Source organism: Centruroides sculpturatus, unplaced genomic scaffold (genome assembly GCF_000671375.1).
Source record: "Centruroides sculpturatus isolate CEXI.00-Female unplaced genomic scaffold, Cexi_2.0 scaffold56, whole genome shotgun sequence".
NCBI lineage: Eukaryota > Metazoa > Arthropoda > Arachnida > Scorpiones > Buthidae > Centruroides > Centruroides sculpturatus.
In genome coordinates, this window is record NW_019384586.1 from 869146 (window position 1) to 893584 (window position 24439).

Here is a 24439-nt window from a genome sequence, read left to right on the forward strand (position 1 = left end):
CTCAAAACATATTTCTTTTGATTTTAAACGTCAACCAACGTCATTAAATGTGACACGAAATTTTATAAATGTGGTACTTCAAATCTAATTGCACACTTTCGGCAATCTCATATGACGGAAAGGTGGCCGAGATGTTAAAGTCGAAGCCTGCCGTTCTGGGGGACTGTGGGGCGAATCCCGACGGATCTAAAAACCCCGGTATTCGACCCAAGTTTACTGGAAATTTATCGAGTGGTCCATTTGGGATATCTGCCCTCGCCACCCGGTCGCCCCATTGTGGACCTGACCAAACTTGCAATCAGCACGAGGAAGAAAAGTCTACTTCATGCGGAGACAAAAATGAAAACACTACAGTCGAGTGTTATCAGATTTACATTCGAAAATTTAATTTAATTCAAAAAATAATTACAGGATCGTGAACAATTATAAAATAATTTAAAATAATATAAAATAATTTTTATTTAAAATAATTATAAATATTGGCCACATAATTTTCCAAGTTTTCTCCATGTCTGAAACGCCTAAATAGGAGCCAGTTATTCTTAAATAGACCTTCCCGGAAGGCATCTCTTAGGCAGATCGCTCAAGTGTTGCGTTGCCATAACTTAATAAAACAAACAAAATCGATGTAGCGAGGCTTTACTGTATTTACTATACAGTATTAGTACAAAAGAAGGACGGCTGTACGGTAACCTCGAACTTTTTGGAGGATGGTCCATCCGGATACTTCGGGCTCCAAAACCTCACAATTCGGCCTCTTCGTAGCCTGGTCGAACCCATAACAAGTTCGCCAAAAAGGCCCTTTTAGTATCATAGGCGGAAAGTGTTTATAAAACCACAAGAGAGATGTCAGTTGATAAAAGTACGAGGAATCCTCGAAGGACTCGGGTCTACAGTAAAAAAGTTTGGGAATCCCCGTTCTATACAGAGTAGGTTTGGTTTTATTCAATTACGGCAGCGCGACACATCCTAGGCGATCTGCCGAGGAGAAATGACTTCCCGAAGGTCTTTTAAGGGAAACGACCTTATTTAGGCGTTTCTAACGAAGAAAATTCGGAAAAGTTTAGTAGTCTGCCCGTTGGCGAGGCGCAACTTCCAGTGTTCAGTGAAATTATCCACTTGGGCACTGGTGGGCCTAGACAAAGGTGAAAACAAGGGTATTTAGTCCAAACGGAGGGAGTTCTTTACAATTTAATCTTTCGCGCAAAAAAAAACAAAACAAAAAGAAACTTCGACTGTCACTTGATAAATGAGAAAGTAAATACGAATAAAATGAGATTTTATTCGTATTTACTTTCCCGGTTCTATTATATATACAGAGGGAAAGTAAGGAGATCGGTAAAAACTTACCTCCCAACATTTTTATATTTTTGGACTGGGGAACCTTGAAATGTCCAGAAATGCAAAACAAAATTCGGGTTGTTTTCTGTATGTTAGTGTGCGGAATTTTCTTCACCCTATTTGAAGCTTAATCACTGCTTTGTTTTTTGTCGGAAATTTCTAAAATTTGGCAGGGAGGTTTGTAAATTAAGGAAATTGATTATTTAACATTTTGGCGGTTAAAGGTCGACGAAGTAAGGAGATAAACGGGGTCGCGTGATGATGAACCTAATAGAGAGGTTGCGGTCGAAGTTTTCAACGCGAAAACGTGTACGTCGGACGTTCAGTGCCTCCTTCCTATAAGCCTAGAAGTTTGACAATTGCGTTTGGAACGTCGAGCATGATCCCACTGACGTTCCCAACGCCATTGTCAAACTTCTAGGCTTATAGGAAGGCGGCACTGAACGTCCGACGTACACGTTTTCGCGTTGAAAACTTCGGCCGAAATTTCTCTAATCTGGAGTGCTGATGGACTTAAATGCTAATAATGAGTAAATCGTCATTAGCATTTACAATTTTTTTTTATAAAACCCGTCCCTACCCTCAAAATTAAGCATTTGGTCATCTTATAATAATAACATAAAAAGTTTATTGAAATATCATAAGAGATCGCCACACATGCAGTTTTAAATGTTTCTGGAAAGTTGTTGAATATTATTTCTCAGGCTAAAAACAATCATACGTATATATATAGATTAATAATGTGAATGAGTAATTGCGATTAGGTATTCGTCATAATGACTCATTCTATAAAATTGAACCCTGCGGCATTTTTAAATAGGCCATTCTTTAATAATCTTATGCCGAATTAGAGAAACATATTTAGATTATTAATGTACGTCATTTTACCAGTTAGCTTCTCAGTATTGTTTAATAAGTCGACCTCAATTATTAAGTTGAAATTCAACTTTGGCTTTTATCTTCCAAAATTGCTCCACTTCGGATTTCCACCGTATCGTATTTTATTATCAACGCCCATTAACGATAACTCGAGGTCAAATTACAAATAAATAGAACAAATATATTTTAAAAATGATTAACGTTGAAAAATTATTTATAAATAAGTTTATTAAAACTGATAATATAAATGGGTAATAAATATATATATTTTAAAAATTGTAAAACTGTACAGAAAAATATAAAAATTATATGTGTATAGGCCTATGTACACTGTGTATATATAGGCTGGCTACACTGACACGCGCACACTCTAATTAATAACAATTTGTTTTTGTTTAACAATTATCTTTCAACAGTCTTGTTTCTTCCACGTCTACGAAATTAGAAGCCGTTAGATCAACAAATACTTCATCTACGTATTGGTTAGTTTTCGAGTCATCAGATGGCGCTAAAATAGCTCTTTTCTTTTCTAATATTTCATCCATGGCTAACTTGCGATCCAAACTGGCCAATGTGTTCTTGTATTCTGACGTAGTTAATCTGTCTCTGGAGAATAAACGAGCACGCGCAGCTAAGCGACCCTCTGAAAAAAAAAAAAAAAACAGTTTTAATTAAATGAAGAAATTTAGCTTTTGACAACAAGGATCTTATACGGAGCCTGATTTAGACATAAGCGATTGCCTAGAATTCAAAACAGGCAGAAACCCGTAAATCGACATGTAAATTTACACGCAAATAAAAATTTTAACTCTAGCAAACAACGCAAACGAAAAAACATTCGATCTGCGAAAAACTCAACTTTTTCGAGAGCCCGATTCATTTTTGTCTAGCACCCGAAATTTCTTAAATCCGGCAGCGATCGTATACCCCGATTCGATAATTCCATACGACGAATTATAATTTAATTACAAAAAAATTATATTGGCTTAAATTTAGTATGCTTGTCTACACATTGCCTCTTGTTTTAGTAACGTGCTTAACCCAAATTTACTGCTGTAAGTTTAGTTGGAAAAGTTATCTAAAAGATTTCAGATTTTCAATTTAGTAAAATTTACTAAAAATTTGTTTGTCGTTTAGAATTTAAATTAAAGTAAAAGTAAAAACAAAATCTATTCTTCTAACAGGTTCGACCAAGTTTTCGGATGTGTGATGCGTGTTGAAGTCATTATCTTATCGATCGGTAAATTCTCTCGGCCTATATTTAAACCGATAAATCGTCGACTTTCATTTTTACAAATGCCGAAAAAAATACAAATAATAATAATAATAATCTACGATTATAATTTTTCTCTTTTCCGTAGGTTAATGACACTCTCCTCTTGAAATATCTAACTAACGGGCTAATATACACGATTACGCTTTTGATTAAGTAGACTCCGCTAATTCCCGTCATTTGGGACCGACCCAACCGATAACAATAACCGAATGATAGCATTACGCCAAATTAAGACAACGATTAGAGAAAATTCTTGATTCGTCGAATAATGTTTAAATGACTGATTAAAGCAGTTTAAAAATGTATAACTTAAAGACATATTAATTAGGCCTATAATTATTCTTAATATAGCCTATAATTTAACCGCTACCTACAGTAACTAGTGTAATGTTAGCATCTTAAAACTATGGTATTAAGATTAACGCTTGGAGTTTAAGGCCGATAACGATAACTTATAAGGTCTGCGGGTTATCGGCCGCAGGTCGATGTTGCTAGCACAAAAGAAAGCGTTAGAAAAAGACGTATTTATCCAAAGATAACGATAACCGAATTCCGAATACAGTAAGCCAAGCCCGTAAGTATCCGAACCCGTTAATTTCGATAACATTATCCGCTATTACAATAATCGGAATCTACCGTATCACGTTAAACGTTTGAAGTTGTTTAAGAGTGGTGAACCGGTATTTCATTGTAAATATAAATGTATCCCAGGAAATCATTTTCGCTTATTTTCATACAAAATTGTCGACTATTCTAAGGATATTGACGCATCCTTTAGAAATGAGCCGAAACATTACGTTAACTTTAGCTCAACATTCGAAATACTTAGGGAAAATATTTCAAGATTTTCCGACTTTTTCGTTTCGGGGAAAGGAATTTGAATAATTAATTTTCCTGGAATTGTGTTCGAACAAAACGTACTGTACTGTACGTTTCCCGAATTCTGCAAACGTGCATTTTTGTTAAAACGATTATATTTCCAATAAACCGACAGACAAAGAAGAACAAATTAGCCAATTGCGGAAAAGGTACTGTACATCGATAAAAGTCATTTTCTCGCAACTGAAATTTATTTTTCGTTCGACGTTTCACGCAAAATGACATTAGTTTAAAAGACGAAACTACGTACTTCCGCCGCGCACGAGCTTACGTCGACGGAATTTCCTGTGACACCGATCCATTCTAAGTGTAATAAATAATTCATATAATTGATAATACGTAAATAGAAACTATTGTTTTTCCTATAACAATGGAAATTTAAAAGAATTCATTATTATACATAAATAAATGTTTATATTAATATATAAACATTTATTTATGCATTATATTACACACATACACTGTATATATATATATATGTGTGTGTGTAATATAATATATATATATATATATGTTATGTTTACTGTACTGTACAGTACATACATTCATTAGTATTTTGAAATTGTTATTTTTAATTCACGATATATATATAAAATATTCCATTTATTAATTTAGAAACTTAATATCGAGAATACGCTGTATATATGCATTTAAAGAATTCCTGTAGAGAAAGAGACCATCAAGATTTTCTATTGTTTTCATTTATCGGAAACAACAGATGGCGTCTCGAGAAATATCTACACAATTACCGACAGCTGCTTTTTTTGAGACGGCGCTTATACCCTTGTGCTACTCGAAAAGTTCATTCGTCTCCGAAAACAATATATGAGAATAGATTACGCATTGCGTCATATAAAAAGAAAAATAAAATAATTTTTTTTTCGTATAGGCTAATAGACATTATTCGCAATCGGGAAGGCTAAAAGATTGTTTCGTTAACTCGTATAAATACGGTAAACTTTACTTACGTGTCTACCTTCGAGATATGCAATTTCACTTAAATGGGGTTACGGAAAAAAATTGACGTACACAACTGTAATTAGATTACGGTATCTGCTAAAAGTTTGATACGAATTCATATAATACAGTACGTACTTTGCAACGTAATAATTCAAACTTTCGTACGGGATAATGTATTAACATCGAATTTCAGAATATTGAAATACAAATTACACATATAATGAACGCCGGCTACTTGCAATAAGCTTTGTTTAATTACTGTATTGTACAGTACAATACAATACTAAACAGAATTGTTTGGTACCCGTTGACAGAATGAAACGGTATTAAACGTTTTATTTAAATACTGTACTTTAACAAGAGAATTCAGAAAAATTTCTTTTAACAAGTCACTAGAAAGAAGTGTCCGATTGTCTGAAAAAGTATTTATAATTAAACCGGCTTTTGCGTCAGTCTCTTCGTTGAGTGTTGCGAGTGACGCATCGGTGATGCAAGACCGTACGCCGCTGATTCATTTAGTTATATTTTTATAAAATACAATCGATTTTGTATAAACGTTATTGAAGAAATGTGTAATTATTTTTATTACTAAATTTTGGTGATAAGTTTTAATTTGTATAATGTAACTAAAGATTATTTTATTTGAATGCCGTCTACGAGAGGGAACTCTGCAAACCGTTCCAAGTATAGCAACGGCTCAATTCCGTTTAAACAATACACCGAGTGTAGAAACGCTGGGCTTACCTATTCTGTTGGATAAATGTCGCATTAGGAAGCTCCTATTTTGGCCAATCTACCGTACATCGGATGAGGAACCTGCCGGAGAAACCGGCGGACACTTGTGTTATGTCATGATAACAAATGCCCGTAACTCTTTATTAGGACACACCGGCGGGTGTCCGGTCGGACACGATGGCTCCTTAAATCCTTCCGATATAGAGAAATCGAAAACACGCCACATAGGTTTTCAAAATGGCGGATTGTGGTGGATGCGCGTATCCGTTCTGGTCACCTTTTTTTGACGGAAATGCCAATCGCCGCAAGTCAAAAGCAAGTTTTGCTAAACACCGAGAGTCAGCTAGGCGTTGGCCAACTACAAAATATTATTGAGGTTCGAGCACCGAACTTCAAGTATTATCCAAAAATGTTCTTTTAGATAATACGCTCTTTGATTAATCCGGACGGCGTAAAATTATAATCGACGCATACAATCTGTTCTACATTAATAAAGCATGAAGTTTAATAATAGGTTTTTTTTATCAAGCAGCATTCAAAATGAGTTAAACTAACCAATATTACCGCTGTCGGGCTGTGGAGCTCACCCACGGAAGATTCGTTCGTCCAACTTATCATTAAGCGAGTGATCATGGAGACGGAGTTTGGTTTATATTAAAACTTACTCGTTTAGAGCAATGAGTACTTTCTTTCGTTCGTCTTTACCGTTTCGAGAATGTAAGAAGAAAGGCATTTTTTTCTTTTTTAGCATTAGAACCTAGACAAATTCGTATTGTACAGAATTTATAGCTTTCGAGGATTAATAATAAGAGAAAGATTTCGCAATCCATTCTGTAAATTCAACGAAATTAATACACCGTAATTATAGAAAAATGTCGAATTTAATTGTGTTTTCCGTTCTTTTCAATTAAAAAAAGAGAAAACGGACAATTCAAAGCAAAAACTTTCAAAGTACAAAAAATCGCTTCAAAAATGTACGTAATCCAATTAATTACGAAATTAATGTATTTTAAATTTCGAACATTCCGTTACTTTTTGGATAGGAAAAAAACAACGCGTAGAAAACGAAACAACCTAATGAAAGGAATTAAAACACTTCTGACGAATAACACGAATAAAAGAAGAGACCAGATTTAGCGGATGCGAATTAGGAAATGATTTCGAGGAAAGGAAAATCCTTTGGCAAATTACAAATCGTCCGGTAATTGTTTTATCGATTTTGTAAATTCGATTTTAATCACTCGATCGACACGTGCACCCGAACCACGGATAATAAAAGTACTCAATCGATACGGTGGAAAGCGCCGAAGTTACCTTCGAAACAAAAAGTGAAAGGTAACTTGCACTTTCTGAGGATGCGCGATTAATTGACCAAAAGATTCGTCTGTGTTATTCGACGTAATAACAATTGCGAATTTTTGCATTGGAAAAATCTGCGTCGGTAATGGCAACCCTTTTTCCCAAGGTGGGTCGAGATTGAATTAAAAATTAATTCATTTTAAACCACGGGTCAAATACTTAATTTGAATATTTAAAAATAACAAACAAAGTAAAATTAATAAGCATTTATTACCTTTTTAATCTGTATCGGTAAAATAATGACTAACTTTACATAAGTGAAAATAGAATAATACGTCGTAATACGAGAAATAAATATTTCGTTTAATGGAAAATTGTTCTTTATTTGATGATAATTTTTCTATCCCGGATTCGTAATTAGTGACCTTTATGACTTTTCATCAACGCTTTGGCAGTACGCGTGCAAAGTTTCGAAATCTATAAAGTACTTTCTGGTAGTTTATAAAAAGTATCGTTCCGGAAGGACCGGGTTGGGTGGCGGATCCGGTAGAACCCGATAGGGAGTTAACTCGGAAATCAGAAATACTCGAATAATTAATAAGACTTTTCGTTGGCACGTGCACGGCCATGGTGTGACCGATAGTTCGATAAATCGTATTTTTCACGGTAACTCTTTAAAAATAATGTTTTGAATTTCGACTCGTAAATTTTAATTCTTTTACGTCGACGGTGATATTTTAAGATCCCGATCGAAAAACTCAGGGAATGTTTGGTGGGCGGTACGGGAGGACTCTTTCCTCGCCGACCGTGGCGTTAGGGGCTGGATAAAATGTTCTCTTAGTGTTCACGAGACGAAAAGAGTATAAAAGAATAAATCGCCAGCAGGTGTTTATCCGCGTCGATTTAGACTCGGGGCCGCGAAAGGCACGGGCGGAGTGATACGTGCCCGAAGCGCCAAAATTCCAAAATCGTTAGTCCAGCAGTGGCCGAGTGGATCCCTCATCACCCGTCTGCCCCACCTGGTCGAACCCATAATGGGCTTGCTAAAAGAAACTCTTAGTGCCCACAGAGCAGAAAGAGTAAAAAAAGGTGGCCGAGTGATAAAACCACTGTACACCGGTAGTCAGTGGCCAGTTGGCGCCCGGCCAAGGGACCGGCCAGGTGGAGTTTTCCGGGTTTTCTTAGCGTTAGTAATAGTGGCCAGTTTTCCATAAAAGTCCTCCGAACAGGCATTCCCTCGGTCAGATGGCGTTGCCGAAACCGAACCGAAATCGTTAGGTGGGCGAACTAGTAAATAATCCGTAGAAAACCGTCTCATACGAGTATTATTAAGAAAAATATTAAGAATACGGAAAATATTAAGAAATACAATACACATTACATTAATAAAAAATGCTGTTTTATGATTTTTGAATTCGTAAGACTAACGAAAGGCTTTCAAAAGGCGTCGTATTTGAGTTTGCTTCTAGTACCAAATGCTCCAGCCTCGGTCTCTTACATTGTTGATTAAATCAACAATCTGTCGAGAGTCACTCGAAACGACGTAGTGTACGATACTAATTTAAACTTAAACTAGACAAAAGTTGCCACACGTTGCCCTAAGAGGCAAAAGTCGACGCGGAATGCCACCGCCATTTTGGAAGTTCTTAAATATTAAAGAAGAATTCGATCGAATAATTTCCATTTATTAAAAATGGCTATAGAATTCTGCACCACGCTATTGTTACAAAGAACACAGCAGAAGGACGGAAATAAAGTTACTCGTAGCGTACGGATGGTTTCAAAACGACGGAAGTTGAAATTTCCACTCTTTATGTGAACTGAAGGAAAATTCGTTTTAATTGAGGCAAAATTGCGGTCGTCTTTTCGATGATTTTATTTTCATTTTATATTTAATAAACAATTCCGGAAAAGATATTCGAGAAATATAAAACATCTTTTGAATATGACGGGTAAACCGCACTTTATTTTTGTAGAATAAGCACGGAAGGTTTGCGCTTTTGACTGCAAAAAACTTATTCGTTCGTTTATAAAATTTCAATTTAAACCACCGAAATAAGTGTAAGAGTGATACTTTAAAGTCAGAAAACAAATACAATTACCTAAAAGTAGATCAAATATTGCCGGGCGATAAGTACAGTACGTTGGTAGAAAGTAAAGTTAATCGTTTACCGAAAACTACGACGAAAAATTATTTGACAGAAATTACTATTGCCTTATTAAGTAATGACTAGAAATCGAACGAAGGCTGCGCAATTTGCTTGTAAAACACGTTTTAGAAAATAAATTAATTACGTCGCCTTGGCAAACTACGAGTTGCGACTCCTTTCGGGACGTCGAGAAAATTTTTACAATAATAAAATACTACAGTAAAGGCGAAAAAACAAAGCCCGGTACTAATCCGCCGTCCGACCAGTGTGCCAAATTATCGTCCAGCAAAGTCGACAAACTCTGACATCCGGAAATTTATTTCGTTTCGAAAACGGACGGATAAAGCGTTGGTTATTAAAATAAGGCTATTTTATGATAAAATCGTCGGCCCAGGGGTCGAGGTACTCGATGCCCATTTCGGACGGCCCGGAAACGTCCCGTAATTTGCCGAATTTCAAAATTTTCCGGGGGGAACGGGCCATGCCCGACCCCCGGTCGTACGGGATGGCCGAGCCGACCAGACTGTATTCGTAGCCTACGTTTCGGCAGTCGGATCCCGGAATCCTTCGTCTGCCAACGGATTAACACTTATAGCTGGGCCCGGAGCCGTAAAAGAATATGAAAGAAATTAATAAAAAAATAGGAAAAGAAACGTCGATAAATTACGGTAAACATACTGTATGTACACTAAATAGCAAATAAAAGGAATCGTTAACGTCACAAGTAAAATACCACTGGGAATTTGCCAGTACCGTATTTTCGGTATGACATTTACCGGGTGCCAAAACCAAGGGCGGTAACCCGCACTTCCTCCTAAAATTTCCTCCGGTAAGTCTAGGGTTACAAAAATTATGTCTATGGTTACGTTTTTCCCACGTCACAGTTACAAAATACAGTATTAGTTTACGGTCGAAGTGAGGTTACGGAAAACGGTCGAGACGAATTTTTGGCTACCGGGACACTTCAAACGCGGCCGAATTCGGCAGCCGGAGGCGGCGTAAGTAAAGATAAAAAATAGCCAACGAACTGGGTAATGCCAAATTTCTGTCTAAAAAGAGGAATTGCCAGCGAGAAGAGCCCGGAAACGGCTCTCTAAAATGACGTAGCAATATTATTAAAAGTCCAAAACTTTCGGCTTACTTTTTACTAATTTGTTAGGAAAGCATTCTTCGAGGCCAAACAAACACTATTAGCTTTTGTCGATCATTCTGCCTTACGTCTAGCCTTTTCACATAAGAAACGCTTTAAAAATAATTCGTTAGTCACACAGGGGTCGCCAAACTTTTTTGATCGTCGACCCCCTACAAGTTTTCGAAACCTCACATCGACCCCCACCAAACAGTTTGTTACAAGAAAAAAAAAAGCGCTTACTATTTTAATATATATCTTTTAATTTTACAATTTTTACATTTATCGTACAGTACTGTACCGTATATATGTTAATAATAATTTTTGTAACTGACAATCAATAAGACGGATAAGCTTGATAAACCTTAGCAAGATTAGCAATATTCGGTTCAAAATTTGTAAGTTTTAGTCTTTTCATCGACCACCCAATAATATTATATCGACCCCTGGGGGTCGATATAGACCACTTTGGAGACCCCTGGTCTAAAAAATTACTTAAACGAACATTTTCGTCCCATAAATCGAGCGTTATCCCTACAATTGTGACGGTCTACAAAACACGAAAAATAAATGAAATAGAGGAGTTTATTGGATCCGTTCGACTACATCAGTGTCACGTATAAAGACACTGCATATAAAGAACGTTTATGGATTAGGTACGGCTATAGGTGCTAAATTTCAAATAACAGGTACTGTACATCTAGTAGAATCGATATATAGGCTTAGTATTTAGATCACACGTTCTTTATTTGAATTCGGAATGCAAGTCTATTCATTTAAATTTTCTATATTATAGCAGAGGAAGTAGAGAAAAAATGGAAGGTACAAAAGGATAGATAGCCTATATGAGAGGAAAAAATTCATAAAATTAGCACTGTTGGTGGCAGTGGTGTTTCCTATTCGGCCAGAATTTTTACGTATGTGTGTTCTGACATAAAAGAGTAAAACAGAAACTGAAACGAAAGCTGATTTCTGATTCAGTTTTCTGCCACACAATTTTACGCATGTGTGTTCCTGGCCTTACTCGGGACTTCTGCGGCCAAAATTCCCAAAATGGTTTTGGGATTATAATTTCCAAGTCGGGTAAAATCGGAAGCAAACCAACGTTTAGTTAGCGATTAATAAGCTAAAATATTTCAAAACTGAACCGATTCCAAGGTAAATGTTGCGAGCGTTAAGCTTGGCCCAATAAGATTTAAACTTAAACCGTCTCCGAAGAGACGGAGGAGCGGATTATGGAAATTCCCCAAAAAAGTTAATCCTAGCCCGCGCGAAAAACTTCCGTTTTTCGCGCGGGCGAGGATTTCGGAAGGATAAACTGGCCATTTCTTTCGCTACTTCCATTTATTTTCCTGGGAAAGGTGGAGGGAAAGTGGCCATTTGTATTTTCGAGCCACTCTGGGGGGAGAACGATAACGTTTAACCCCAGACGATAACTTTTATCCAATGATTGGCGTGAACAAACCCAAGCGGTAAGGTTAAGGCGGGGCCGATTTCCGGTAAGGGTTAACCGGACAAAGACACGGAAGACGGGGCGGCCGAAAAGCCCGGAAGCTTTCCTTTCCGCCCGGTCGAATAATCCACCCGTCGTTTTTGGCGGGAAACGTGGAATTTGTCCGTCTCTGGTGTCGTGAAACGGAAACTTTTCGTTATACCGGGTCCTCCCCCACTCGGCCCAGCTCCGTGAATAACTTAAAAACGTCTTCCGAAAAAAATTTAAGGATAAGATTATTCCTTTGGGTTACGGATTTGGCCGGCGCGGGAAGGCCAAGGACGGGTTCTGGTCCCGAAAGGAGAGCCAAAATTAACAGCCCGGTATTTTAAAGCGAATATTTAATCGGACGATACGACAATGGAGACTATTTATAATCGGGTTTTTTTAACAGCAGAGAGAAAGAGTAATCGATATTTCCAACTATCGATAATAATAATAATAATAATAATAATAATAATAACAATAATAATGTAGAAGAAATTTCCCGACGTCTTGTTTTTAGGGCGCCGGTGGGTTTTCCAGACCCGGTAACGGCGAGAGTTAACGGATTATCGGAAGGAAAAAGCCACCGAAGTAATCCCAGTGGAGGTGGGCGTTCTCTCGGACTTCCTTCCGGCGATGGAAGGCTTTATCCACCGCTTTCCGAGGCGTTTTTTTCTATTGGGTTGGGATTTTTAAAATAATTTTTCCTCTCCCCGCCTCTTCTTTTTCCTCTTCCCGGCATTCTCGGCGGACGCGCGTCTCCTTCTCTGCCACCCAAACGGCCGGCCGGTTAACTGGAGGCCGAAAAAAATGGGTCTAGGTCGATAGACGCCAGCGAAAGCGAAAGACGAAGCTTCCGCCGATAAAAATGCTGGTCGACCTTCCTCTCCGGTTACCCGCGAGCGGCAAAAGAGGCTCCAGCCTTATTTCTCGCCCGAAAACTTTCCCGCCGTCGGCCCGGGCCGTTCTCTGTTACGTTTTCATCCGTTGACTCTACCTGGGGGCGGAAATTTCCTTCCCCGTCCTCCGGAAGAAAGGAATTCTCCATCTGTGGGAAAACCCGTTTTCTACCGACGGAGAAAGAGCGCGCTTCCGGGCCCGGGGCCATTCCCCTTCGCTCCCCCGGGTATAGAGCGATGTCTCGGCCGTGGGAAAAGTCCCGGCTCGGCCCGACTGCCGACGGAACTCGGGAACCGTCCCCTCTTTTTCCGAAACTAAGATTCGTTTACGGATTAAAGGCTAGATTGAACCCGTTCGTAGCAGGGAAATTTCCCTCGTCTTCCGCCGGAATTTGCGCTATTTCGGTTTAAGTAAAGAAAAAAGGATGTATTTGCTCACCTTTCTCCCGTGTCCGGCGGCGGAACACCCAGACCAAGACTGCCAGCAGCGCGGCCGTTGCCACTACGCATCCCGCCGACACGGCGAAAACGGTGGGATTGGTGCCGTCTTCTGGTCTCGGGAGGTCCGGGGGATTCCCGTAATATGGTAGCGGATGGGCCACGCCTGCGAATTCGGTCTCGTGCGTCGGACGGATCCCTTCCATGTTTTGGACGGACGGGCGACGTGTCCGTAATTACCGCGGAGTGTTAGGGCCGGCGGGCGCCACTCTTCCCACTCGGCCGATCTCGCTGCGCAGATAAAAAGAGCGTAAACCACTCCTACTCTGGCTCCGCCCCTCGGCTCCACGTCCTTTTCCGGTTTTACCGGACGTGACTCGCTCCGTCCGCCTACTCGTCCTGCCGGCCGAAATAACCGTTTGTCTTTTTTCACCCCCACCGTGACGTCGCACTCGCTCCGAAACTCGCGTGACTCATCGGCCGGAACCCCTTCCGTCGTCGTGACGTCGTACACGCCTGCGAAAACTCCAAAAAATCGTACTTTTTATCTCTTAAAATAACCGTCGAGTGGCTTCTTCTCTTTCTCGTCCCTCCTTAAAGTTTCTTTCCTACGCTCCCGTAAAGAAAACTCATTTTTCTCCGCCCGGGTCGAGTCGGGTTTTTTACCATCGGGTTAATTTCCGTCCGTACTTATTTCTCAATTTAATTACATTTCTAATTCTTAAATTTAAAAATATTTTTTACTTTTAATTATATTTAAAATTTTTCGTACTTGGGTTAAAATGATAATTTCCCTACCACCAGTCTTTAAAAATTATTTTATTTCCGTCGCTAGATGGAAGCACTTGGGAATTTTAATTAATAAATATAATTTTTAATTTAATTCGTAATAAATGACACCGGTAATTAATCGGTAAAATATTAAATTTTGATGACTGACCAAGGGGTCCTGGACCACTTTCCGGGAATTATTTTTATGTTTTATTTTTGTTTAATTGGCGATTAAACGTTAAGTCGAAACCAATGGAAAAAATTTTAAAGAACATAAATTTTTCGTATAAATTTCTTCGTATGATACGCGCGATATTTATCTATATATAAATAAAAGTTTTATTATGTATAAATCTTTCACGGTAATTAAAATAATTTTATATCTTTCTTCTAAATTAATTATTCGCACACCTCTTCTTTAAATGGTCTTTAAATATTTTTATTTATGTATTTATAAATAAAATAATGAAATTACCCTGCAAAGAAACACTGGCACCACAGTTTGTATATAAAATGCCCGGGGTAGAAATAAGGGCGGATATTTATTTACTTATTTATCTTAAAATATTCCAATATAAATAAAAATCAATTTATTAGAAATCTTTATTGACAATAATCAAATTGTTCGAACAAAAATTTACCGGCAAAATATTATAGCATTTTTCGGTTTTATTACAAATATATTACGAAAAAATAAAGTTTACGAAATTATTATAAAAGATTTTAATAAATATAAATAACAGCATAAAGGACGTGTATATTATTCAGATATAAAAAATAAAATCTTTATTAGTAATATACTGTACACTACCGTATATTACACTGTCTTTATATACAATATAAAAAATTTATATTGTTTTCATTATACTTATTTATTATAATACTAGCAGATGAGCCCGGCGTTGTTCGGGCAAACAACAACAACAGTAATGATTAAATTATTAGATTATTTCGTACTTCTAATCCTTCTATTACGTCATATTATAGTATTTTATTTTATATTTACAAAGGCTATCTTACGTAAGAGTTTATCACACCGAGTGCCTAATTTAACACATTTTAAAAATTCTTTAAATTGTGTACAGTAGAGGAATAAAGAATTTTTAAAATTGTTAGATTGGTCACTCGGTGTAATAAACCCCTATCTAAGATAACTATTGCAATTATATAAATCAAATACTATAAAAGCATTAAAACGAAAGCCATGTAGAGTTTGGTTATTTTTGTCTACCATTGTCACGTTTATCGCTATGGTAAGAAATGGCACAAATTCAATAGTCAAGTAGACACCAATTGAAAATACCATATCTTAAATTTTTTCAGATATATTTTTTTCCTGGTATTAACTCTAAGAAACTGTACAGTACCATTCTCAGCCAATTATCAAACGGTAATCTGTCAACAAATCGAATATTTAAACTCGACATCCGCGGAAATCACTAAAATCATATTTTATGCGGTCCGGTAACCTTGTATTATGTAATTTTCCTATTCGAATGTCACATACCCGCTTCATATTCCGAATGTCACATACGATAGAAGAAGGGACTGTTACAGAAGGAGGTCGAAGTGATTCGACCAAAAGTAATCGTTGGCCTCCTTCCGGAAGAGAATGGTCAACGACTACTTATTAATACTGGTCTTCTGTAAACATTGGAAAAGTAATCCGTGTTTGAAGATTGTAATGTGATCGAAGTAGCTGACCTTAACGTCCGAAAGACTTCGTACGACTTGTTTAAATAAAAAAAATCACGTGAAAATGCGAGAACGTACTGTACTTGCTTTTATCTGACAATAAAGTGTTTAAATTTTGGCAACAGATTGTATAAACTACGTGGAAAATACTGTACGTTCTCGTAAATATCGCGTTTATAGAAAAATTATTGGGCTGCAATTTGAAAAAATTATAGACTTATAAATTCTAACTGTTGTCCCTTCTCTGTCTGGCTGTCTGTCCTTCCTTAATCTCGAGGAGTAAGATCAGGCATGGCCAACATACGGCCCGCGGGCCAGATCCGGCCCGTGTAATGAATTTATGTGCCCCGCGATCAATCTTTCAAAACAGCTCGATGAAAAATTCTGACGCGTAAAAGAAAAAGGGTCAACAACTCACTGTGCGTTTAGAGTTAACCCTCCATTACAAATCTCTTAATACTCTCTATCTACAGTTCAGTCTCTACGGGATGACACCACAATGAGATCTCGCACCACCTCAAAATCTTCCTGGGGCAACCTCTGATTCGGCCCGTGGAAAAAGTTTTCTTTCCAATCCGGCCCGGGGGCAAAAACTGTTGGCCACTACTGAGTTAGATGAAAGTCGAGACCAGATATCGAAAGCTTAGAGACAAGAGGCCCATATTAACTATACATAAACGTTCGGTTTGGAACAAAAGTAATGTTGCTTCAATTCAAAATTTCCCCGAACGGAGTTAAATAGATGACCGACACGACTTAATTGCTAACAGGAAAAGAATAATGTGCAGAAAAAAGACTGTACTCAAAGAATTGATTGAGAACATTGTGACGATGTCAGAATAAATTCACAATAAATAATCGCTCGTTACAAGCATTAGTTTGGTTTATTTGGTTACCGCAACGCGACACGTGAGCGATCTGCTGGAAAATGCTTCCCGGGAAGATTTTTATGGGAATCTGGACCCTATTTAGGTGATGAAAACCCGGAAAACTCCAAGTGGTCACGCAATTGGCTAGTTCCGAACCCACGACTAACTAGTTACCAGGGTTCGGTGGTTTAATGTACTCGGCTACTGGAGGGAGATTATTAGAATTAAGAAATTACTGTTCGGAAATGAAAAAACCGAGTCGTTAGATGTGGAAAATTAAATACTATAGACTTACTATAGATTTTTCACGGGGTAACACTTTTCCATGGGCGTAGCCAGAGTTTTGTTATGGGGGAGCCTAGTGGAGGCCAACCTGACACAAAATTGAATTATTTCAAATTATTGTTCATTATTGGGCACCGAGCAAGCCGTTCACCTTTTTTTAGTATTCAAAACTTTTATTTTAGCTTTAGGTTTTTACAAATCGACTCAACACTTTTTCGGCTGTGATTTCCTGGGGAGGGCACCAGGTTCCCTGGGAGGGGCCGTGCCCACCCAGGCTCCCTCCTCGCTACGCCCATGCACTTTTCATTCCACGAAGGCGTTATATGCAACTTGGTATGTAGTGATAATGATATAGCACGTCTATTTTGCGCTATATGATTGCCGCATTAAAGCTACGTCCTACGTGGCAGCGTCCAGCGACCGCGGGCGTGAATGCGCTTCCAAGCGGAGCGGACAAACTGATTCAAGCAAATGTGCGCGTCCGAAGTAACCGCGTTCAGCGTGCAGCGACCACTAGATGGCGCTTTTACACGCGTGTGCAGGAAGCAGCTACCAAGCAAATTTGATCGTCGCTTCCACTGCTCGCGCTTCCAAAGACGAAAAAATGGCTGATTTTGTAGATAAATAAAAACAGAATGATAAATAAATTGTGCGTATATGTTGTACATACTTTAATTAATAATCTTTTACGTAATTTAATAATTTCTGATTTTGTATAAATGTAACGTTTTAAAAATAAAACTTTTATAGCTTATTATTCTATAAAGATTCTTTATATATGTTGTGTATCTAGTTAGTGATAACAATTACCTGTCAAATTTACCGTTTTAATGCTTGTTATATTTTCCGTAGCAAGCATTCAACAAAGTCGTCTCGCCGCCATTTTGTAAACAATACGTGTCCACTCTGGACAGAAGTCACTCGCGAGTTGGACGCGCGTACAAAGATTTTTTCTGCTTGCGGTCGCTGGACGCTGTCACGTAGGACGTAGCCTAATTAAGTGAATATAATATATATTTTTTGAAATTATATCCTTTTTGTAAGAATTATATTTAGTTTATTATTTTGTTAATTTTTTTTCCAATAGATGGTGATACGTGTAAATCGGCAAATAAACATCGATAGAAATTAATTGATTTACAGAAATCCGATAGATATTTTGAGGTATGATGTACGACGTTATCTAGATTAGAAGTATTCAAACGTAACTGCCGAGTTTCGTAGCAATTGGTCGAACGGCCTAGGAGTGTATAGTGAACAAACAAATAAATAAATATCCTCATTTATATATATAAATAGAAGATACATACATACATACATATATACATACATACATACATACAAGAAAGATATCGGCCGTACACGAGGTGTTAAGCCGGAAAAAAAAGAGAGTAAGGGAAGAGGGTAAGAAGGAAGGAGAGAAGATAGACAGTACAGAAAAGGTAGGATCTCTCTGAACGGCGTACATAAGGCTACAGTACCCTCTTTGCTTGATATTGGCGTGCAGTTTTTACGCTGCAAGGCCATAGTCCCCCGAAGGGTCTAAAAGTAAACCTGATTGTAGCGAACAAAATAATTGAGTGCCACAACGAATAGCTAGCTGTGTAGAAGTTAGTGCCAAACGGCTGTTAGTAGGAAGACTTATATCTACTTAATACTAATACAACTGAACGCGAGAGCGAATCTAAATTCTATTAACAACTAGACAGTGTGAAAACAAACGAACACAACGAAAAACTAGACAAGACGAACAGACCAACAGAGACAAACGAGCAAACCCCAATTTTTTTTTCTTTTTATTATTATTTTTTTAATGTATTTATTTATTTTTTTAAACGTTAACTAACTCACTAACTAACCTACCATAACCTAGGACGAACCTAACCAGACGACTGAAGCTAACAAACCCTAATCTAATTTAACCTAACCTATCATAACCTAACCGGAAATCAAGCTAAGAGTCCCTAATCTAACTTTCAACTAGGACTAACCGAATTTAGACCGAAAAAAGAAGACAGAAAATAAGAATTAAAATACAAAGTTGAAAGGCAGCTATATACCGATAGTTGAAACAAAGCAAGGGAAAGCTAATTGGCATCCGTGCCTCCGGAGTGAGTGCTCTCAAAGGCTCCACTAAGGGAAATGAATGCGAGTAGATGATGGAACATTGTACGCGTGTGAATGAGTTGATGCAGGTTGCAAGGCCAGTTGTACCCTTCAAGAATAGCAGCTCTCATTAAATTAAACTATCCCTAATGTGATTGTACAGTACAGTACCTACTGCAGCAAAAAAACTAAATGAAGTGGTGTTTGGTCCTCCTGAATACCACAATCGCATTGTGGATTGTCCCCAAGGTTAAATCTATGCAAGTATTGCTTAAAGTTGCCGTGTCGTGCCCTGTAAATATCTGAGTGAGGGTGTAACTAGGGTAAAAGGTAGGGCGAAGAATAGCAGCAGTGTCAACCTTGGGGATGAAAAGCGACCAGTAGTGTCATGATCCCAGCTGTCTTGCCAGAGAATGAAGGTTTGCTTCTTAACGTGATTGTTGATGTACGAGGTAGGAATGTAACTGAAAATACTAGTGACTGAAGACTTTGCAGCTTGTTTGGCAAGACGGTCAGCGGTCTCGTTGCCGAGAACCCTCGCATGACCCGGGATCCATTGGAAATCTATTCTAATGTTGTTGTCTAAGTGTCTAAGAATGTGGTGTATGAGATGTGTGAGGACCCAACCGAGGTCCGAATCATGTAAATCGCAACATTCCTATGATTAAATAATAACGATAGATTAAATATGAGAGGGAGAGGAAAATCCCATAATTTAAACAACGCGGCACAAAATGTAGACAACGAGTCTCCGATGACTCAAACACGTGTTAAACTAACTGTCAATGTCAGAATGAAAAGTTATAATTCAGAGTCAAGTGGTCATATGCAGGTAGAACTTTGACCCCAGCGCTCATAAACAGTCGATCTAGAGAAACAATTTCGGAAAAGAGGAAAAGATTTAAGAGAGATAAATCATTGCATATGATCGTTCGAGTACCCAGATGACAGAAATCGCGAGTAACGGAGCTAAATTATGAGCGCGAGCCTTGAAATTTTGTCAACAATCGACAGAACGGCGTCGAGCAGACACCTGGAATCGGACCTTTCCCATGACCTGAGGCGGTCTCAGTTTATCCCAAAACAAAAGAGAGACCAATTGGGAAGCGAGAAAGGGAATGAAGGGCCAATCAGAAGTCCGAATAGTGGGAGCAAAAACTATAAAAATCGGAAAATCAAGGTCAAGGGAGCTCTCCTCCGACTCCACGAAAGGTAGTGACTTCTATTGTGGTGTGTCGTCGCAAAGGAACTGTGGACTCCGCCGCTCATATCTTCCGATCGTCCGCCTTGATCAGCGACAGCATCTCGTCCGCCCCGGGGCTACGACCGACGCCGAAGCTCTCACACTCCTCATCTTCGAAGGAAGAATCTAGTGAAGGACTGTCGATTGCCGATGTAAGCATATATGTTAACAAATAAACGGCTTTCTTGTGTAAAACACTTGTCGTCATTTGCCTCCTCCGTCACCGCCCACATACAACCTTCCCTTAGGTCCATCCTGACGCGGGATTAATAGATTCCACCTAGGAGACGGCAACCTTACACAGGTGCCGTGAAGTGGGTTTCAAGCCCCTTACTTCCCTCGAGTCGGCCATCTTACAGATGGACGAGTTTTAAGCGGCTATCAGACTTTGCAATCCTGTGTGAAGCTACCCTACTGTCAAAATAAATGCGATAGTGTACGTGGTAAGTAGTGTCTTTTGTCCTATGCCTAATGTGAATTAAGATCATATAAATAGCTAAAGTTTCCGCCTGTGCTATTCAGCAGTGTGTACCTAGACGGAAGCAAGGTCAAGGTCAAACTGGGGGGAATCTTACCTACTTTAATCAATTTTTCCACATCTGAGTCACTATAATCTCGCCAGGGTAAGGTGACGATATTTACCTGCCAAGTAATGCGTTTAATTTCTAAGTCGATATGGGTCAATTCTAACATTACCAAAAGGGCACTTTTACATACATTTAGTGGAGCACTCCCTCTGACCTGTAGCATTAAATGCTACTGGCTTGAGGTACTCCTCTTTTAATTAACCTGCTTCGCATACGCTTTTCGTTTTACCAAAAGGGCACTAATGGGTGCGGTCTTATAAGCCTTACAAATGCGGAGAGCTGCAATCCTTTGAACAGATAACAGTTTTTTACGGTTATGGACTTTGGCGGCCACGTGGCTCAGACCTGTACGGCATAGAGGAGTGCTGGCTGAATTGCACCCCTGTAAATAAGCTTAGTAGCGTTAGGGCCAAGACTCATGTATTCCTAGCAATATTAATGAGGGCGATGGCGGGCTGACAATCATTTTGTTAATAGTGTAGGGTTCTTGGATCATGATGATGTCTTTATTGTGTACATTGGAAGTGTGAAATGGGAGGGAGCAGGTAACTTTGCATTTCTGTGCATTAATCTGTATGAGTTTATAGCTGCCTGTGTTCGTATTGTGTACGGGTGTATTATTCATAGCTGACCCTACTGGCAGCTTGTGTTTTCATGTGTTTGGTTATGGGGCGCTGTTGAGAGAATGCGTTATACGCAGTCTTATGTTTGCTCCCTTCTGGTAAAGTGTTATTGGCCTTCGCACAATTAAGGTTCCTGACTATGGACGCGGCAAACCTTGTAACTGTGGTTGCCCATGCAGTGACTACAGTGTTGTTTTTCTGTATATTTATTAGCTAGATGGCCATAACCACAGTATTTGTAGCAGTGTGTGAGAGGAATGTAGTCATCTACAGCTATCGTTGCCCATTGCACACTAACATACTGTTGTTGAATTAACGTGTTACTGATACTAGGAGTTACCTGAAGGACAACATTTAATCTAGAAGTGTCTGTCTTATTGCGGTTTATTTTGGTTAGAACACAGCAAGCCTTCAAATTCCTGGAGTGTGTGTGTAGTATTTATTGCAGTATTCTGGATGTGAAGTTCCTCTATGAAGGCGCTGGTGACAGTGTCGCCCGGGACATTTAACAGAATAACTTTAGATTGTTTGGCTGCCGAGTATCTGATTTCTAACCTATCCGTTAATGTTTTTACTTAGTTTATGGCAGCCATCATTTTGTTGCTGTCAGCCTTTGTAGTTAACTGAATGCAAACTCCGTTATTCGTAATTTTCCTGGGTGCTTTAACAGATATTCCTAAATAAGAGTTAAATAACTGACTAGGTTTTATGTTCGTAGTGAGTGTTTGTCTTATTTCGTCCTGAGTGATATTAATGTTTTCTTTTGAAAAAAACAAGAAGTGTGGGCCAGAATTGGGCTATGTGTGTTTTTGGACTGTTTTCTGGATAATTTTGGTGTTTGTTGTGTTAGCCTTAGCAGCAAACCAGCATAGGAGGAGGTCGGTAAGCTAGTCGGAATAGTGTTTATTTGCAGGGTCCAATATTTTATTGACTTTGCTCCTTTACTTTCTCACCCCACCCCATCGTCCCCATCCTTATCTTTCCCCCTTTTTCCATAACACAGGTTGTACCAAAGAGTGATACCTGTCTTACTACTACTACTACTACTATTAATGAGAGAGCCCACCTTCCCGAAAACTCCTGTTGAATACGACAGACACTATCAGCTAGGGATTTCGAAACTGCTTCGTTAAGGCCGCGTTTCTTTACGCAGCGAGAGTGTAGCGAAAATGACGTCATGAGCAGCTATCTCTATACGTCGCTGCATCATAGTTTAAAAACGCCTTCCGCTCGAGCGAAACATGGACGCCTAATCTATCCTTTAATTCCAGTTACAGCCGAAAGTAGTGCTTTAGTTAAAGAACTACAATATTTAAATAAAGAGATATAAAGAATTGAGCATTTATCTTTCCATAAATGTGAACAAAGTAAAGAGATAGAAGATATATAATTACAGTGGAACCTCGGTATACGACCTTAATCCGTTCCTGGTGTTTGGACTTATACCGAATAGGATGTATACCAAACCAACCTTTCCCATAAGAAGTAATGTAAAAATGATTAATCTGTTCTCATGNTAATTTTGGTGTTTGTTGTGTTAGCCTTAGCAGCAAACCAGCATAGGAGGAGGTCGGTAAGCTAGTCGGAATAGTGTTTATTTGCAGGGTCCAATATTTTATTGACTTTGCTCCTTTACTTTCTCTCCCCACCCTTTACTTTCTCACCTCACCTCACCTCACCCCATCTTTCCCCCTTTTTCCATAACACAGGTTGTACCAAAGAGTGATACCTGCCTTACTACTACTACTACTACTACTACTATTAATGAGAGAGCCCACCTTCTCGAAAACCTCCTGTTGAATACGACAGACACTATCAGCTAGGGATTTCGAAACTGCTTCGCTAAGGCCACGTTTCTTTATGCAGCGAGAGTGTAGCGAAAATGACGTTATGAGCAGCTATCTCTATACGTCGCTGCATCATAGTTTAGAAACACCTTCCGCTCGAGCGAAACATGGACGCCATAATATATCCTTTAATTCCAGTTACAGCCGAAAGTAGTGCTTTAGTTAAAGAACTACAATATTCAAATAAAGAGATATAAAGAATTGAGCGTTTATCTTTCCATAAATGTAAACAAAGTAAAGAGATAGAAGATATATAATTACAGTGGAACCTCGGTATACGACCTTAATCCGTTCCTGGTGTTTGGACTTATACCAAATAGGACGTATACCAAACCAACCTTTCCCATAAGAAGTAATGTAAAAATGATTAATCTGTTCTCATGTAGAAAAAATGGCTGGCTTTAAACATTTCGCTTTCCTGGCTAGTTCCTGCTTGATTTTTCATGAGATCAGCATGTAACTTTTTAGCTTTCTCCCAAATAATTGCTTCAGATACGCTGTCGCCAGCACACTGTTTTTCAGTTATCCAAAGCAAAAGCAATTTCTCAACATGATATAATGTCTTCGATCTCTGTTTAAAAATTGATTTAACCCCTTTCGCAACGTTAGCAGATTTAATAATGCCTTTATTTTTCACGATTGTCGATATCGTCGTTCTCAGAATACGGTATGCAACAGTTAAATCTCGAACATGCATGCCACCTTCATATTTCTCAACAATCTTTTTTTTTCAGTTCAATTGTGATTCTAGCCAATTTTTAGTTTTCTGTTGCTTTTCATTTACCTTTTTGCAATTCATGATTAATAAAAATAATAAAATTTTACTTACAAATTAAAATTATAAGAAATTTAACAAAGTTATAGACCATGGCACCGCGAACGTCTAGTCTGGTCTAGTACACCAACACTAACACCAGTGTCTACTAAAAATTTAGAAAATAATACGATTTT

General features: G+C 38.5%; 1 protein-coding gene across 1 annotated transcript; it reads right to left on the reverse strand.

The window, feature by feature from the left end:
* Positions 1 to 2546: 2546 nt before the first annotated feature.
* Positions 2547 to 13880, reverse strand: LOC111624621. Its single transcript, XM_023367526.1, has 2 exons — positions 13464 to 13880; positions 2547 to 2863 (listed from the first exon to the last, which is right to left on the reverse strand). Exons 1-2 carry the CDS (start codon positions 13666 to 13668, stop codon positions 2616 to 2618), a joined length of 453 nt encoding a protein of 150 aa, XP_023223294.1. The 5' UTR covers positions 13669 to 13880; the 3' UTR covers positions 2547 to 2615.
* Between the last annotated feature and the right edge of the window lie 10559 nt (positions 13881 to 24439).

Bases quoted from the DNA above. Each gene is read 5' to 3' on its own strand.
- LOC111624621 (XM_023367526.1), bottom strand. From the start codon at position 13,668: ATGGAAGGGATCCGTCCGACGCACGAGACCGAATTCGCAGGCGTGGCC. The intron at 2,864-13,463 runs GTGAGCAAATAC...TTTTTTTTTCAG, and splicing joins CCGCCGGACACGGGAGAAAG to AGGGTCGCTTAGCTGCGCGT.